This window comes from Polypterus senegalus, chromosome 10, assembly GCF_016835505.1.
Source record: "Polypterus senegalus isolate Bchr_013 chromosome 10, ASM1683550v1, whole genome shotgun sequence".
Classification (NCBI taxonomy): domain Eukaryota; kingdom Metazoa; phylum Chordata; class Cladistia; order Polypteriformes; family Polypteridae; genus Polypterus; species Polypterus senegalus.
In genome coordinates this window covers 37,438,768-37,457,864 of record NC_053163.1, presented here as the reverse complement: position 1 = coordinate 37,457,864, position 19,097 = coordinate 37,438,768, and the positions used below count along the sequence as shown (strand labels likewise).

The 19,097-nt window shown below is 39.8% G+C and overlaps 1 protein-coding gene across 2 annotated transcripts in view; it reads left to right on the top strand.

The window, feature by feature from the left end:
- Positions 1–17,782, top strand: part of LOC120537084 (rho GDP-dissociation inhibitor 2-like) — a 29,502-nt gene extending 11,720 nt beyond the window's left edge. For both annotated transcript variants that reach the window (XM_039765726.1, XM_039765727.1), the window contains exons 4-6: positions 5,005–5,081; positions 14,817–14,880; positions 17,298–17,782. In XM_039765726.1, coding sequence (XP_039621660.1) covers positions 5,005–5,081; positions 14,817–14,880; positions 17,298–17,497 — 341 coding nt within the window. In that variant the 3' untranslated portion in view covers positions 17,498–17,782. The remainder of the gene's footprint in view (positions 1–5,004; positions 5,082–14,816; positions 14,881–17,297) is intronic.
- The last annotated feature ends 1,315 nt before the right edge of the window (positions 17,783–19,097 follow it).

Genomic DNA, 19,097 nt, shown 5'->3' with positions numbered 1-19,097 from the left:
TTTCAGCTTTAGGTAGCATGGTGACACTATAATTAGTCCTACTGTCTAGTTTTCCAGTTGTTATAGTTAACTCTAATTTTCCACTTTTTATTCAAATATAGAATTGACGAATGTTCCCAGTATAAATGAATATTGTGTCCTGTAATGGTCCAGCATCCCATCTGCAGTTGGACTTTGAAATTCGTTGAATGCCACCATGACTCTGAATTGTAATAAACAGATTCACATAATGCATGGTTGAGGGATGGAGGGATGGATGCTTTCATTTTGTCACTATAATAAAGTTGTCACTGATTTCAGCTCATATTCACCTATGACCACAGCCATGCAACAGTTATAAAATGAGTCAATTCTGACTCCAGAATCCATCTTTGTCATTTGTTTAATTCATACTCGGCATTTCTAGAACAAGTCTGAATGCTGTTTTCTTGCCCTTATATTTTTTTTCACACTTGGAGTCCAAAAGTGCATACAATATTCCATATATAGTTATATTTTAAGCATAACCCCCTAGACTTGTGCTCTACACATCAGTATTCTACTTCCATTTTCAATCACGTCTTCAATCTGAGTGTTTCCTCCCAACCACACAGTTAACACCTTGCCATTCTGCAAGTGAGTTTGTAAGTAAGGGAGTCTCTTCACATGTCAAAGACTGTCAACAAGCTGCATGTGCATGTTATTGCAGCAGAGGTTTTGTTAGCTCTCAGGTAACCCATAATTTACAAGATGTGAAAAAATAGATAATCTCTTGATCCATTTTCTGACCTTTCTTTCAGTTTATTAGTTTATTGTAATGAATTCAGCAAATAAAGTGTGTCACGTCTCCATTTGTCCAACTTTTTCCACCTAATAGTTATAGCCTTCCAACTTCTATATACTATCTTAATTGTGAATGCTTTGAAAGAACATTGCTTAGCTTAATTCAGGGTCACAAGCAAGGCTACCTTAATGTTATGGGCACAATGGGCACTGGTCAGGGGTCCAAGGAGCATAGGGGCCCACAATGTTTCGGATGCCTATGTACGTTTCTGTTTTGTTGTCAAAACAGGGGCCTGAGTGCACTACTTTGCCCAGGGACTTATGATGCTGTTAAGAAGGTCCCGGTCACAAAGGTCTAAAAAATGGTCTTGACAGCACTACGAATTAATCCTTGGACTCCATTGCAGGGTCCACTCACACTCACTCAAGGACATTTCAGAAAACACCAATTCTCTTAAGCTGTGTGACTTCAGGATATGATAAGATGAATCCATGAAGACACATGAACAACATGCACACTCCCAATAGACAACAGCCAGATATATAAAGTGTTGCAGGTTATTTTTACTTAAAATGAAATTGATTAGATGATAATTACAGAGAACAAGGTATGATTTTCCCTTTTTGCTTGGTTCACTATCACGGTTGCGGAGTTCCAGTGACATACTGTATTTTCATTCCTGTTGGCGCTTGTGTTTTTTTACCTGGCTGAAATGTCAAGTATTTTCAGAAACCTCAGCCTCACTTGATTTGCTGTCAATTTTTTTTTAACTTCCTCCTTGTTGCATTTGCAGCTAAATATGACATGTGGCTATCACATGTCACATATTTATTTTAGCTTTATTGTGGTTTATTTTAAAAATGGATAGTTATGTAGCCTATGCAAAATGGCTGAGATTTAATACTTCATGCTCCAACTCACAACCCGGCCACCTTGTGCTGTGAGTTCACTCTTATCTGATTGAATTCTTTAAGCTGCTGTGAAAAGCAAGTTAGCTGTGCTCTCACTTCCGTTTTGTGCTGCTCAACTCTCTCAATGCCTCTTTTTTCTCTTTCTTCGTCTCTTCATTTCCTCCCTCCGACTCTGTATAAAATATGCCCTTATATGGAGCTGAGGTGGATGGAAACCAGTACACAAGACAGCTGACGGAGCAAATCGGAAGCTATCGAGTGATGATGGTAGTGGTTTTTCTGCACTGTGCTCTTCACGATTTCTTTCAAAGCTCCATGTTCACATTCTCTGGGACTCAGAAAAACTTTATTTTTCAAGTAAAATCTGAAAATAAAAAACTAAAAAGTAAATAAAACCAGAATGCAAGTTTATTATTCTAAAAAAGGAACTTAAAATATTTTTTTGCATGTGTTTGGAGCATAATGAAATTTATTTTTAAGTACTTAATGATCTTTAGCTCTGGCAGCCTACAGAAAGGTCAGAGCTAAAGAGCTGGAGTGTCATTTAACAAAAGTGTATTAACAAAACACCAATCTGTAACATTTACATGCTGTGCTATTATATAATGCAATTGATGTAAGCTCCCACCATTTTACCAAATCTAATTTTGTTTCTTATTTAAGGCCAAACCACTAGAAACTGGCTCTGTAAAACTGGGAAAAATGACTTTCATTGAAAGTTGTATTGTTTATAGGGTGACAATTGTAAGGACTGATTTAGACAGAGACAAGCTGTCACAGACTATTTGGGTTGGCATAGAATCTGTACTAAAGTTACTCAATAAATGCTTCCATTATCAAGTGCCAGTCCAGAATCTCCTAAAAGTGTACAATTTTACTGATATAAAGTGACTGGAATTTCTACAGTATAAAGTTTATATTGCAGTCACGCTGTTCACAATTCAGTGACTAGTGACCACAATGACCACTGTTCAAACAATTCAGTGGAGGCAGTGTGATCATTAGATAGATCGATCGACAGATGTGAAAGGCACTATATAATAATTACTATAGACAGGTGGATGTGAAAGGCATTTTATAATAAATACTATAGAAAGATAGATGGATGTGAAAGACATTATATAATTAATACAATAGATAGATAGATGGATAGATGCTTTATTAATCCCAAATAAAATTCAGCAGCAGACAAAAAAGGTGCAAACATACAAAACATATAAAGAATTATAATAATCTTAAGTATAACAAGAATTATCTCTAAGTAAATTAACAAAGTGTAGTGATGTACTAAGCGTAAAGTGATTAGAATTTTGCCTACTTTTAAGTGACACTTTTACAGTACAGGGTGTCAGTCATTGGCACAGTGTATTGCACATGGCGTCATTGCCTGTTAAGATTTCCGTTACACAAGCTCAGTGCCATCGAGCACACAGGGAACAATACCACCTCAGCTGAGGGGTGACTCATTATAAGGTCTGATGTCTGGTGGTAGAGTCGGCCTCACATAGAACTTCTTGTAGTAACACAGTTGACACAGGCAGCTACTGAATGTGTTCTTCTCTTTTGCTAAAACCTTATACAGGGAGTCAGAGTCATTGTCCAGAATACTAAGGCGGAGTGGTGGCTCTGAGGCTAGGGACATGCACTGGCAATCGGAAGGTTGCTGGTTCGAATCATGTAAATGCCAAAAGGGACTCTGCTCTGTTGGGCCCTCGAACAAGGCCCTTAACCTGCAATTGCTGAGCGCTTTGAGTAGTGAGAAAAGCGCTGTTTAAGTGCAAAGAATTATTAAGCTTCCTGAGTGATCTTTGTTCAACCAATCAGAAATTTCTTTTACAGTATTTACTGGCATATTCTTTGCACTGTAAAGATGATTATTAGAGCTAAGCAATTTTGGATAAAAGTATCCTACAGCACAAGGGACGCCATCACAGTGTGAATTACAGACCAGACCATTCGGAGGCAGTGCAGGATGAAGGTGAGGTGGGAAGAAAGAAAAAAAACAAAATGTAGGGCTGATCTAAACCAAAAGGACATTTTCTGAAGTAGTGTTAATGTTGGGAGAAACTTTTTTTAGTTTATCTATGCAACCTCATTTGACATGATATACTTTCATGGTTCTTATAATTCTTTTTGATCTGCAGCATCTTCTGCTCATGGCAATGTAGTTCTTTCTTAAATGCACACCCTTTTCAGATAGAATAAGGATATTTGTTTCCATTTTTAATAAACAGCAGTGAATTACTGCCCTTCCATTTTCTCAATGGCTGACTCTTTATGCATGTGATTCAGTTCAGATTGGGTCACCACAGCAGCCAGTATACATATTGTTTCAGGCAGGCCCAGCTGACAGGCTGATCGACAGATCCTTAAACACAATCTGGAAAGCTTGTTCCACTATTAGCAGATTGCTAAGTTTGAGTGTTTTTTGGAAAAAAAGAATCAGTAAGTGTATTTTCTTTTTGACATGAAAAAAATAGACTGCAATAAATATCACAGGTGACTTCGCTCTTGACAAAGATGCACACCTCTAACATGCATCTTCATTCACTGGCACCCTCATTTGCTGTGTAGTGTATGAGATGAAGGTTTACGCCATAATTGAAGTTATCTTCTTATATAATACGCTACCGTGGCTGTTCGTTTGTCTAATGACCTGAAATTATATACTACGTAATGTCTACTATCCGCTTTCGGGGTGATGATTGACCTCCAAGGTTATTCCTCTTTTTAATTTTTATTTTATTTTATTGTAGAATCAACTCTCAGCAGTGGCCATGCAGTGCGTACGTACGGGCGCCATTCTCATTCCCTACCACCTTTACCGTCACTTCCCCTACCTCTTCATATCTTAGATCATTCTTGAGGCAGGTTGAAGACTTAAATGCCAGCTTAAGTGAAAAATTAAGGAGAACATACTAAGTAATTGCAATACAAACGCTGACTTAATCAGTTTTAATGTGAAAAGATGCCAACAAAAGAAGAGAAGAAGCGGCCCGCTAGAGTGGAGAAAAGAAGAGCTGCTCAGGAAGCAGCAAGGCATCAACCTCCGAGCAAACAAATGCTAAACATACAGAGAAAGAGTCTGAAAACTGTGAATGCTCAAGTCAAGTGTATTACAGAATAATAATGTCTTTTATAAAATATATGTTTAGAAACTTGGCTTATACTGAAAGAGGAATCAGAAATGTTAAGCTTTTTTTCTGACTCCACAACCTGGAAAAATTCTTCTCTAGTGTAAAGCTTTCCTGAAAAATGATCTTTGTGACAAAGTATGCATATTTTATCACTATTTTTCAACTTCTCAATAGAAATATCTAATGTTAACAGGTGACCTGGAGGCTCTGAAGAAAGAAACATTCGTGCTGATGGAAGGAGTGGAGTATCGAGTTAAAATCCACTTTAAGGTATGCTTTTCAAAAGAATGGTAGAGTAATCAGGATTTTGCTGCCTGGATCCTTATTTCTGTTTCATATTTTTATTTTTTAGGCATTCTAAATTTGTGCTTAAAGTTTCTTTGAGCAAAGGTTTCTGTTAAAAAATAATGGTAATAATAAAAATAATAGAAAATTAAATCTCAAGTCTTATTTCAGTAGAGGGTTAAACTTTTAAAAACAATTCTATGAAGTTTCTGCCTGCCTGCTGTTTATGATGGGTGGCCTCTGCTAGCAATGTTGTCAGAGCAAATATAGTAAAAATATTGTATCAATTTGGAAACATTGCTTTATTTTTATTAATTTACTGTTTCACAATGGTTAAAGCTTCTGTCTCACTAATAGCCCTGCACCTTTCACTATCTGTGTGGGTTTTTATTGGGCACTCTGGGATTTGCACCTTATCTCAAACACTTATTTTAGTGCATAACAATTAAAATAACTTATTTAAATGTAGTATTACTAAAATAATTTAGATTTCACACAGGAAAACCACAAGAAAGACCTCAATATAAAATAGAAAACCTTGTTTTATTTTGTGAAGTTGGTGATGCTTTATATCCTCAACTTGCTATCAATCCAAACATTCATATCAGACATTTTGCTAGATCCAGCATCAGCTGTGCGGTGTAATTTAAAGCATTAGTCAACACTGGAATCAGACAAGGACCACTCACTCATAAATCATTTCAAAACAGCTATGTAAGTTTCTTACTAAAATGACATCCATGGAATATTTTAGCATTTTAAATACCTTTCTAACCATGCATATTAAACACCACGACAAAGCAAATTGCTAATACAAATACATCTTCATGTGCACAGCGGTTCACTGGTTGAAAACACCATGCGATACATACACTGAACTCTAAATATATAGACATGCTGTATACATTATTTGAAAACTTACTGAATTAGGCTATTAGAGCTACTTAATTTCAAAAATATAAGTAAGCATCATGCTGAATTTTGGCACAGTGGCAAGTGTTGCTGCCCCCAATATCCAGTGGATTGGGTTCAAATCCTAGTCAGGTGACTGCCTGTGTGGAGTTTGCACATTTCCTCAAGTCTGCTTGAGGTTTGGCATTCCTTCCATATCCCAAAGATGTGTGTGTGTGTGTTAGGTAAATTGGTCCCAGTATGAGTGGGTGTGAATGTGTGTGGTGATGCACTGAGGCCCAATTCATGGCTGGTTCCTGCATTGTGTATAGTGCAGTAAGGATAGGCTGAGGCTCTAACATTCTGAATTCGATTAAGCAGGTTTAAAGATGATTTGATGAACGCTACTTTGTAACATGTGCATCATGGTCTGTAACTTGTGTAATGCAAGACTAACATGACATGTGTGTTAGGACACCAAAAAAAGTATGAAATAGTCAGGCCAAAAATACACAGACACAGAGGAATTAACTGCTCAAGCATTAAGGCATCCTTTGCAAGGCACTAACGTGACACATTACTTATTAATACAAAAAATACAGAGCCTTATGATTCCAAATATCCAGGAATTGTAGTCAAAGCCATGCACAAAAAAAAAAAAAAAAGAACAAAGCAGAGGACTGCTAGGAGCAGGCGGAGGGGGCGGTCCACCCCGGGCAGCACATTTATGGGGCAGCATATTTTTGGCGGTGGCATTATCAGCCCCCAAATGTTAACTAAACAAATTCCTGCATACTTCTTTATCTTACCTGAAGAAGGGGCCTGAGTTGCCTCGAAAGCTTGCATATTGTAATCTTTTTAGTTAGCCAATAAAAGGTGTCATTTTGCTTGGCTTTTCTCTACATTCATAATAGCTACAACACCCAAGTGCTACAGACAGAAAGAGGAAACCACCTTAGCTGTGTGCATTTATCCTGCAAACATTTTTAAGCATGCATTTTTAAAGAATAAAAAAGACATATATCCCTAAAATGGGGATAAGGATATTCAGTGCCTTTTTTAGAAGGTGCCATTAGATGTTACATCACAATTTTCATTCTGTTTTAATATGCATAGATCTTCCTAACCCACTTACCCTGCGTTAGGAAGCCATCCAGAAATAACACCCGAACAAGGCGAAGGCTGAAAACACACACATACACACAAAGGCGGGCCAATTTAACAACACCAATTCACAAATAACATGCATGTCCATGTACTGTTGGTGGAAACCAGATCCGCCAGAAGAACCCCAGCAGACATGTGGAGAACATGCTAACTCCAATCAGGGAACACCCAGGACCCAAACCTCGGTCTCCTTACTGCGAGGCAGAAGCATTACCACTGCTGCCTGACCATTTTAACATGTGAATTATAATAAACTAGCCGTACGCCACATAATCAGGCCGGTTTTTTAATAATTTTTAAGCACAGGGAAAAAATGTAACATTTGCAAAATCGGTAATGTAATAAATCAGCAAGAAAAGCAACATTGTAACAATGCACGGAACGAACCAACACACAATCGTCCGTGCGGCGTAGCGAGGTGGGAGGGGGGTGTGTACAAAGTGCAGGAGCATCTAAGAAGACGCATGTTTGTCGCGGATGCGAATTGCTGTATTTAGTGTGTACAACACTTTGTTATGCTGCACGCGGTCGTGCGTCGTAACCGAAAACTCGTTTTTTAAAGACTGCTCACTTCATTGTGTTTTAACCTCAGTTGTAAAGGAATGTTTTAATGATCCCATGGGATACCCCTCGCAAACAGTTTTACACGCTGCATATGGAAATTCACCTCCGCGAGAAACATGCCTCTATTAACAGTCAACGTGTGGGAGGGGGGTGTATACAAAGGGTAGGGATGAAAACAGTGGGAGCGTATGAGTCGCACTTAGTGGCAATTCCACGGTTTGCAGCCCAAATGCGGTTCAACGGCTTACCCACGCCTCTTTGCGCCGGGTAGACACACGCTCAATCTCATGCATAATTATTTATTGAATGGTAAACACTTCTGGAAAGACACAGTTGTCTACAACAGGTTAGTGTGAGAATACAACAGTAAGTGAATGAAAAGATGGAACTCTGGAGAGAGCAAAATACAACACAATAGTGAACCCGTGGCATAACAAACGCTGCATAATTATTTATTGATGGTTGAACACTTCTGGAAAGACACAGGGACACCCCTCGCAAACTGTTCTACACGCCGCATACAGCGATTCACATCTGCGACAAACAAACTGTTTTACACACTGCATACAGCGAATCACATCCGCGACATGATTTTTCCTAGATGGTCCTGTCACGTCCACCCTCGCACTCGAAGTATACACACTACCTGCTCATGTGTCCGCTCGCAAGAGAAACTCACGGAGAGCTACCCACCAGCTGCCTGTGTGTGTGCCTCTGTCTGTCTCTGGCGCGGCATTCTCTTGCGCTGCCTCTGTGTGAACCGGTCAGGCAACAGAGAAGGTCAGCTGCTGACAGAGCGTCTCGACTGTTGCAGGGCCTGCATTGGTGAAGCAGGTGAGACGGTAATGAAACAGAGGCACAGGGCTTATTGGTTTTTAAAGGCTGATTCCTTCATTTTGCCTTAACCTCAGTTTTAAAGGATTGTTTTAAGGATCCCATGGGATACCCCTCGCAAACCGTTTCACACGCTGCATATGGCGATTCACCTCCGCGAGAAACATGCTTCTATGAACAGTCAACGTAGCTCGGAGGTACATGACATTAACCTGACCCGCACTGCATGTGGCCTCTACGACAGACGAACATAAATAACGCCATTTTTTCTGTGTCGCCGCGTCCAAGTTGGTGGGCGTGGCCCTGCAAGTTGTCGTCGTATCCAATGGTCTTGGAGTTGGTGGGCATGGCTCCTTCCTATGTGCGCCATAGGTGTCTCACTTGTCGCCGGCTTAGTGAATCCACGCCCCTTCTGGCGTGCTTTTCATGGTTGTCTTGCCTTAGTGAATTATATATATAGATTATGGGCATAATTATTTATTTAGGTATTTATTCATGTGTTTGCTTTTACTTGCTTTTTTTAGCTCATTTTATACTTTGATCCTGAAAATAGAAGGCAGCCAATGCATAAAATCTATCTATCTATCGATAGATCGATCGATCGATCGAAATTTCAAGTCAAGTTTCTACATTGTTGGCCTTTTTGTACTCCTAGTTCCCCAAGTATCTCCTTAATCGTAGAATAAAATATTAAGTAACTTCTTAGATTCTATCACTGAACTGATGCAAAATTAAAGTGCAGGGGAATTTATTGTAAAGTGTACACTAAATTATATTCCTGCACCTGAGCACTTTTTTTAAGTTTGAAATTGCTTTTGCTTTTGTTGCACACACTTCTGCTGGTGCTCCATTGGCAGCAACACAGAAAAAGAAAACAGAAATTTCAGCGTATTGTTAATTTTTTAAAAAAAATATGTAGCTGAGGATGCAGTGCTTGCAGAATGCTATCTCTTGATGGATCAAGGCCAGCTGGCTATTCATTTGCTCCTTGGTTGAAATGGTGTATGCTCACACTTAGTAAACTGCAGAAGGTGCTGTTAGAGGGCAGTTTATAGATAAGAGAGCAAATAATGAACTGCGCAAGGAAAAAATTCAACTATTTGAGGTAAATTGTGTGTGCTGTGGGTTTCCTCAACCATTAACTGTGGTGCATTAACTTGCTGGTGCCTCACTACAATTTCAGCAATCAAACTATGGCATATTATAATTTAAAATGCTCAGACAGATAAAGAGAAAGGATTGGAGTTTCATAAAGACCATTAAACAATGTTGGAGTAAAAGTGAAGATAACACCATCATTTATGAGTATAGCTAATTTTCTTTCAAGAAAGTAGATTAACATGCTTTACAATAATATTAGATACAGCAAGAGAATTGCAAAAAGAAAATCACCAACTAAAGAATCATTATTTTTAATAAGTTTGGTAAGACTGTAAGAGGGAAGAGTTCAATTCAGGGCTCATTGCACCACACTCCCCGTGTTTGTAAATGTGTGTGTAAACTGAAGAATAAGAAAATACATTTGCTTTTCATCTCAGCGACAGTTACATCTGGAAACAGATACAGATAATGAATTCAGCCCTTTTATCGGGGATATTGTTATCATTCAATTTGATGCTGTACCAGTTAACATGTACAGTACACAGTTTATACCACAAGGCCATCAAACTGTTACCAGTAGCGTTGATAAGCACTAGCATTGCTAATCTTTTTGCACTACAGATTGAATTGTACTGATCATCAACAGCTCAGTTAATTGAATGCTACATCCTGTTGTAAAAGCTCTTGAATATAAAGCAAGGAATATTATGCACAGATTGTGGAATGCAGTACTGAGAACACATCTAGACTACAGTGTCCTGTTCTGGTCACCACACCACAAAAAAGACAGAACAGCACAAGATCCTGTGTGGAGCTGTTAGTTACCTAGTACATCCCAAATCTAAAGTGCAATGTCCTCCTATGACAGGATGAGGGAGCTAAACCTCTTTAGTCTTAAGCAGAGAAAGCTGTGTGGGGACCTAATGCCCAAATCAAATGCCCAAACTACCTTTACTGGCTCCTATTGATGTCGAGGAGCAGCGGCTCTACTTTCAGCTCCTCCTGAAAGGCTGAGTCCAGACACCCTGAAAAGGAAACTCATTGCTCGTTGCTCTTTCAGTCAATACTCACAGCTCCTGACCATAAGTGAAGGTAGGAAAGTAGATTGACCAGTAAATTGAAAGCTTCACCTGTTGGCTCAGCTCCTGCTCTACCACAACTGACCGATATAACATTTGCATGACTGCTGACTCTGCTCCAATGAGTCCATCAATCTCCCACACCTTTCATTCCTCAGTTGTGACCAAGATGCTGAGATACTTAAACTCTTCCCCTTGAGGCGGCACCTCATCCCCAACCCGGAGAAGGGACTCTACCCTATTCTGACTGTAGACCATGACCTCTGACACAGAGGTGCTGATCCTCATCCTGGCCACTTCACACTCAGCTGCAAATCACCCCAGTGCATGTTTAAGGTTACAGGTCAATGAAGCCAGCAGGCCCATATCGTCTAAAAAAAAAAAAAGAGAGGCAATCCTGAGGCCATCGAACTAGACACCCTCCACTCTTTGGCTGCACTGAGAAATTCTGTCCATAAAAATTATGAAAACACTGGATAACAAAGGGCAGCCCTGGCGGAGTCCCACACATCTATCAGAAATGAGTCTGACTTAATGCCCGCAATGTGAACCAAGCTTTAGCTCTGGTTATACAGGGACTAAATAGCCCAAAACAACTGACCTCATAACCCATAATCCCAAAGCATCCCCCACAAAACGCCTTGTGGGACATGGTCATATACTTTTTCCAAATCAATAAAACAAATGTAGACTTGTTGGGCATATTCCCATTAACTCTGCAGAATCCTTGTGATGGTAAAAACTGGTCCAGTGTTCTGTGCCCGGGTCGAAATCCACATTATTTCCAATTCCAAGCCTCAGATAACAGCCTGATCTTCCTTTCCAAAAGCCTAGCATAGGCCATCCCAGGGAGGCTGAGGAGTGTAATCCCCGAAAATCGGAAAACCCACACCAGTCCCTTTTCCTAAAGACAGGGACCACCACCCATGTTTGCCACACAATGACCAGAGCCTTTATCATCCACCCACAGAGCCTTGACACTGAGGAGTTTAACTACCTTAGCAACGTCAACTCCAGTGATGTGTGAGTCCTCTTCTGAGTCCCATGACTCTCCTTCCTCAAAGAAAGAAGTGTCAATGGGATTTAGGAGGTCCTTGAAGTGCTCCTGCCACATCTCGACTATATTCCTAGGTGAGGTCAGCAGCACTCCTTCCCTGATATAAACTGTATGGGCAAAGCACTGCTTCTACCTCCCAAGTTGCCTGACAGTTTGTCAGAATCACTTTGAGGTTGACTGAAAGTCGTTTTCCATGGCCTCTTCAAAATCCTCCCATAACTGAGTTTTTACTCCTGTTACCGCCATTGCTATGTTCTGTCTGGCCTTTTGGTGCCTGTCAGCTGCCATTGTGGGGACCTAATGCAGGCCTTTAAAATTCTCAGAAGCATCAAAAAAGTTGTTCTAGCAAAGTTCTTTAAATGAAAAAGTGATTCGCATACTGGAAGACGCCAGTCGAAATTGAGTGGAAGTGCATTAAAAATGGAAGCCTGGAGCACTACGTCACACAAAGTGTCATGGGACTCTGGAACAAACTACAGAATTCAGGATGAAGCCTTGACAACTGTTAAAAATATCTAAGTGAGATATTGGGGCAATTGAGCTGTTAGCTTACCAAACCAACTTGATTGACTGAATGGACTGTTCTCTTTCATCAAGGGTTTTATATTTTTGTGACAGGATTCCTGCAACAGAAATCATGACTTGATGCAGAGCCATTTTCAAACAGAGAGAGCAGAGAAATAAAAAAGAAGCAAGAGAAGTGTATAAGCTGTCTATGCCATATTACCAGCTTTTTACAATCGCTTTGGCACTAGTTTCAAAACCTTAATGACATTTTTCAAAACCTTAGACCCAAACCTCAACATTGTCACCACTTGTAACACTGGCTGTCCCACATTCAAAACATTGCACTTTGCATTCATATGGTTAAAGAAACCTTACACTTACAGAATCATGGAGACATTTCTTTTGATCACCCACACACAAGATAGTGTCACTTTGTAGTTGTTCATACAACCATTAGATATTACAGTACAGAATATGCGATACATGTTTCATCATGGAGCTACACATAATGTCACTGTAAAAGGACCATTAGAGAGAATATTACAGACGCAGTGGAATCACTGAACAAATCTGAAATGAATCGATGAATTACAACATTGTAAATCACAACATAGGTCCCCTTTAAATGAAAGCAACAATTAGCTACAAAAACAACTAGAGTACTACAAAAAACAAAAATTCACACTGCAGTGTTCCTCGCATGCCTTACAAAAAGCCAAACAGAGGGTTACAGGTCTCACTCATTTCCATCTACCATGTCATGCGGATTTGGCCATTGGTTCTCAACCACATCAAAATGAATGTTCTTTCTTGTCAAACATCTTGAAAAGAACCTTTGCGCATGGCGAATCCAGGCCTGACACTGGTCTGTTATGTTGTTGCATTACCTCATCCATGGCCCGGACAAGGGTCACTTGTTGATGCAGGCATCTATCATACATTTTCCAACTCCATGTGGAGGAACATTTCTCAATCAGGTTGAGGAAAGGAGAGTATGGGGGCAAGTACAAGGTGGTGAATCGTGGATGGGCCTGAAACCATGCCTGCATCAGTTGAGCATGCTGGAACCTGACATTGTCCCACACAATAATGATAAGTAGCACCAACAGCTCCACAGACCACAGTTAGCTCATCAAGGAATGCTGCAAGCAGCTCTGCATTGTATGAGTCAATACAAGGTCTGCATCCCACCACACCCTCTTCTGATATAGCCGCATACACAGTGATGTTGGCCCAACGTTGTCTGATTATTTTAATGGTTGCCAGCTGGCCATCAAAATTCCGACCTCTCATCCCTGTCTTGTTTTCATTAGCATCCAGGGCCATCACTTTGAAAGTAAATACACATGTTGGAAAGAAAATCACCGAGTACAGCACAATGATAGGGAATCTTTTACAAACAGATATCATGACACTGAACATACCTGAATGTTCTCAGTCCTCAGTTGCTTCACTATATCTGCATTTCTGTCAAAAGGCACACAGTACAGGTATAGTTGTTTTAGGGACAACTGGCGCCTTTTCAGCAGACGTGCAACAGTTTACAAAGTTATAGCTTCCACATTGTTGAAGATGTCTTCATTGTCCAGGATGTACTGTCTGATTTCTGTAAGGCAAATGTAATTTCTGGCCCTGACCAAGTTGACCACAACCCACTCTTGTTTGTCAGTTAGAAATCTGCTTCTGCCGCCATTATTAGGTTTAGTCTTAAAAAAAATTACAGGAGAAACATGACTTCATACTGTACAACACATTTACATAGTCACACTACCTACTCTGTGCTACACATTGGCATACATTATACAGCCATCTGACAACTTGGAGTATCCTACAATACTGTAATGTTCACTGTAGTCCATGCGTATGACTTACCAGTTCTCATTGTGGAAGGTTCTGATGTTTGAGGTCACAGTTGATCTTTGGAGGTTTAGTTGAATCATTCTAGCTGCCTCAAATGATGGTATTGTACTGGAAGTCTGTTGTGTAGAGGGTGAACAGGAAGGGAGACAGCTCAATTCCCTGAGTGCTGTCATTTGGTCATGTAGCCCATGATACAGGAGATTGTGAGAGCATCAAGATTGAAGAATTGAACAAGAATATACCATTTTAATATGTGGGTTATATTATATATTATTGACATAATATATATATATATATATATTATTGACATTTTTACATAATTATTTATTCATGTGTTTTCCTGCATTTGTTTTTAGTAATCTTACTGTTTTACCATGAAAGTTTTCTATGTAGGTTTTGCATGTTGGCTGCTGTAACACTGCCATTTCCAACTGAGATCAATATCTCTCTATCTCTCTGTCTGTGTAATGTGATTGTGGTTTGTAACATAACAAGTATTTTATAACAAAGATTAATTCCAGGTAATGTACCCGTTACAAGGGCAAGGTCTAGACACTCCATTGCTGGCATGTTGGCACAGTCGGTGAATTGTAGAATGAAATGTGAAGTGACTCCTTAGATTCTGTCACTTAACTGATTTGCAATTTTTATCTGCTGCAGGTTAACAAGGACATTGTGTCAGGCCTCAAATACGAGCATCATACCTACCGGAAAGGCCTGCGGAGTAAGTTGTACTTTTTCTTTAACATCCAATGATTAAGTACTAAGATGTTGTACCGTGTTAGCCATTATGGATGTAATGTGAAGTCAAGAAAAATTACACCTTTTATTGGCTTACTAAAAAGATTACAGTTTGAAAGGTGTCATTTTGCTTCTCATTACATGCAAACACTAAGAACATCATAGCCCTCTAGACACGTCTTATCTGGCATTTTACCACAAGGTGGCAGTGTTAGATCAAATACACTATTTAGTGAAGCCTACACATCTCATGAGCTGTGTCAGAAACATTAATTGGTTTTATTTCAGCCTGTAGCCTTTTCTAGTAAAGAACAAGGCTTGTTTTGTTCTCATATATAACATACTTTCTGCCTCAGTTGAGGCACCATACTAAGAAATGTTATTTCAGCTTGTGCAAATTTGGCTCTCCATTAATGCTGCATACAGCTTTATAGAAAAACATTATAGTGGCAAAATGAGGGGAACATAACAGCTGATTGCAGGGGGAGTTATTACTGTTAAGGAAACAAGAAGTAAGCTGACATATTGGCCTTGTGGGAATTAGCACATATGCTGGTACACCAATAGTGGATGCAGTTGTCTGGGGTACCAACCGATCATTTTATGACTAATTCAAAAAACAATCTAAAATAATCAACATAATACATGATACATTATAATTTCTATATTAACAACACAAACCTTTGTCCATTTAAGTCAAAGTGAAAATAATTTAAAAGACTGAAACCAGTTGGTCCAAATCAAACCGTATTCTCTAAGCAAGAAAGATTCTTACATTTTGATAATAATTTCATGAAGCAATTGCCCATAGACCAATACCAAAACTCACTTGGGATCATCCAGTTCTGTAGACAGTAGTGAGAACTGAGAAATATTCAAAATGGAAACTAGTACAAATTTGGGGGACACTAGAGCATACCGTGACTTGCACTATGCCAGTACAAAATCCTAACGTCTCGTCAGAGGTGACTAGACTTGAGATACTAGGTGTGTTTAATTAGAAAATTGGTTCCACTCACGCAAAACAATTTGAGACCTATTGTGTCTGTGGTGCTGGGTTGAAAAACTTTTGGATTACTGCCCTGAGTAGGTGACTTACCGATTTCAGCTCCCTCATGGGCCTTCCTAGGTATTTCAAATCTTGGCAACATTTTTAATGATGCTGACCTTCAGACATCCCATTCCCTGTGGTCCAATCTTGGAATCCCATCCCCTTATTTTTTCTTTTATTTAAAATTAAGGTTTGTTCTCTCTGTCTTCCTCTCTTCCCTGACATCCACTGCACAATTTTTGTAACTCTCTATCACCTACCTCGAGATGTGTGGCACTTCAATATACTCATCTGTGCAAAGCCTCATATTGATCTTTACAAGTTCTCTCTGCTTGAGAGTGGGACCTTCCATCAACACCCCCACTTTCTTGGAAATCATTTCTGGTAGTGTTTTATTTTCGTTTAAAACCCCAATCTTCAAAACTTCCATTTTATAATTAGTCATCGCACTTATTTTACTCCTCGAAAGGATTTTTCCATGAGTCTAGTCCGTTCTCTGATCCCTGTTGTCCCTTCTTCCAGGTTAGGATCCCAGGTTAGGGGTAGGGTTTTGCATTTGTTTTGGGAGTGCCCCTCATTCTCGGTTTTGTGGTAGTCTTAAATTTCATTCTACTGTTTTTCACATTAACATCTCTTTCCTTCCTCAACATTTTCTATTATTGAACTGCTCGTTGCTTTCTCTCTCTTCTACCCAGTATAGCAGATGTCAAGGCATCCTTAGCTTCTCTTTTTAAATCTGATGTTTCCATCTCCTTTGCATTTGGCAAGCCTAATATATTAAGAAATTGTGTTCCCTGGTGAAAATTCTGCTAAGCCGATTGGCCTGTGGTTGCCATTGTTCCTAAATGCTGTCTCAATGGGGTCTAAGGTTGGGACTGTGTTTTTCTCCTAGGTTTTGCTCAGGCCATGCTTAACAGAGCAAAGTTATAACTGTCTTCACAATTATTTTCTTTTGACTGCTTATTTCATGAGAAACCTGTTAATTAATATTAATTAATATTTTTATTAATGCTGTGTAAGTTCAATAAGTTGATCACAAAAAAGATCGGTTCAAGAGCGAAAGCTGATTAACACAGTGAGGATCTTAATGTCGTAATCACTGTCTTTTCACTAGGCAGCACTAATCTGAACTGGTCAGGTATGGTAGAATTTGATTTGTCCCGGGCTGTAGGGTATCATACCCCAGCATTTCTTTGTAAAGATTTAGAGCTTTCCTGTGTACAACCTTTTTGAAAAAGTATACATGCCCATATCAATAATATTACAACAAACCTTAATCTTTTAGTCCTTACCTGAGCATGTACCACTTTATGCCATATATTTACTGCTTTCAATTTTTCCTTTTTTAGTGGACAAAGCCACTTTCATGGTGGGGAGTTATGGCCCACGGCCTGAAGAATATGAATATATGACCCCAGTAGAGGAGGCGCCAAAGGGCCTGATTTCTCGGGGCTCATATACTATCAAGTCTCAGTTTACTGATGATGACAAGAATGACCATCTGAGCTGGGAGTGGCACTTATCCATCAAGAAAGAATGGACCGACTAGAGCGAGCAATGCACTCATGGTGTATGTATATAATGAAGTGATGTGCCTCCACCACCACCTGAAGTTCTTTGTGGGTCTTTCAGAGGAGAGGAGTGGAGTGAGACAGAGGTGGGGATTACTTCAGATCTGTAGTTCTGAAAACATGCTGGAAACAAATCAAGACTGGCAGTGTCATTTTTACGAGATATATCCCATATTTTTTTCAGATTTTCATTTCAGTTTTCTATATCCTGAAAATGAAAGTGTTATAAATTGTCAATAAAGTCAAGCTTCTTTTGCAGAAAATATTGTGCTTACTATCTTGGTAGTATCTTTTACCAAAAATATACAAATAAAACTGTACTTATAGCCAAATATATATATATATATATATATATATATATATATATATATATATATATATATATATATATATATATATATATATATATGCTGGTCTGTACTTGTAGTCCAGATTGGAAGAGGTAGGGTGGAAGCAGATGTGGTGTCAAGGATCTTCGATGTTCAGAGCTTCAGGTATGCAGATGAAAGAGAAGAAGATGTGAATGACAGTGCCCTCTCTTGATTTGGGATGGAATTATAATCTGTACACTATCCCAGAGAATGCCCCCTACTCATACCTATGTGACTATACAGTATATACTACTCAAAGAAATTAAAGGAACACTTTTTCATCAGAGTATAGCACCAAGTCAATGAAACTTCTGGGCTTAATTAGTTTCAGCTGCTTTGGTGCACTAGAGGGGCCACAATGAGATGACCCCCAAAACAGGAATGGTTTAACAGGTGGAGGCCACTGACATTTTTCCCTCCTCATCTTTTCTGACTGTTTCTTCACTAGTTTTGCATTTGGCTATGGTCAGTGTCACTACTGGTAGCATGAGGTGATACCTGGACCCTACAGAGGTTGCACAGGTAGTCCAACTTCTCCAGGATGGCACATCAATACGTGTCATTGCCAGAAGGTTTGCTGTGTCTCCCAGCACAGTCTCAAGGGCATGGAGGTGATTCTAGGAGACAGGCAGTTACTCTATGAGAGCTGGACAGGGCCATAGAAAGTCCTTAACCCATCAGCAGGACAGCTATCTGCTCCTTTGGGCAAGGAGGAACAGGATGAGCACTGCCAGAGCCCTACAAAATGACCCCCAGCAGGCAGGCCACTGGTGTGAATGTCTCTGACCAAACAATCAGAAACAGACTTCATGAGGGTGGCCTGAGGGCCAGACCTTCTCTAGTGGGCCCTGTGCTCACTGCCTGGCACCATGGAGCTCGTTTTTGCATTTGCCATAGAATTGGCAGGTCCACCAATGGCACCATGTGCTTTTCACAGATGAGAGCAGCTTCACCCTGAGCACATGTGACAGACGTGAAAGGGTCTGGAGAAGCCATGGAGAACATTGTTCAGCATGACAAAGTTTGATGGTGGGTCAGTGATGGTTTGGAGGGGCATATCCATGGAGGGACACTCAGACCTCTAGAGGCTAGACAACGGCACCTTGACTGCCATTAGGTATTGGGATGAAATCCTTGGATCTATCGTCAGACCTTATGCTGGTGCAGTGGGTCCTCCTGGTGCACGACAATGCCCGGCCTCATGTGG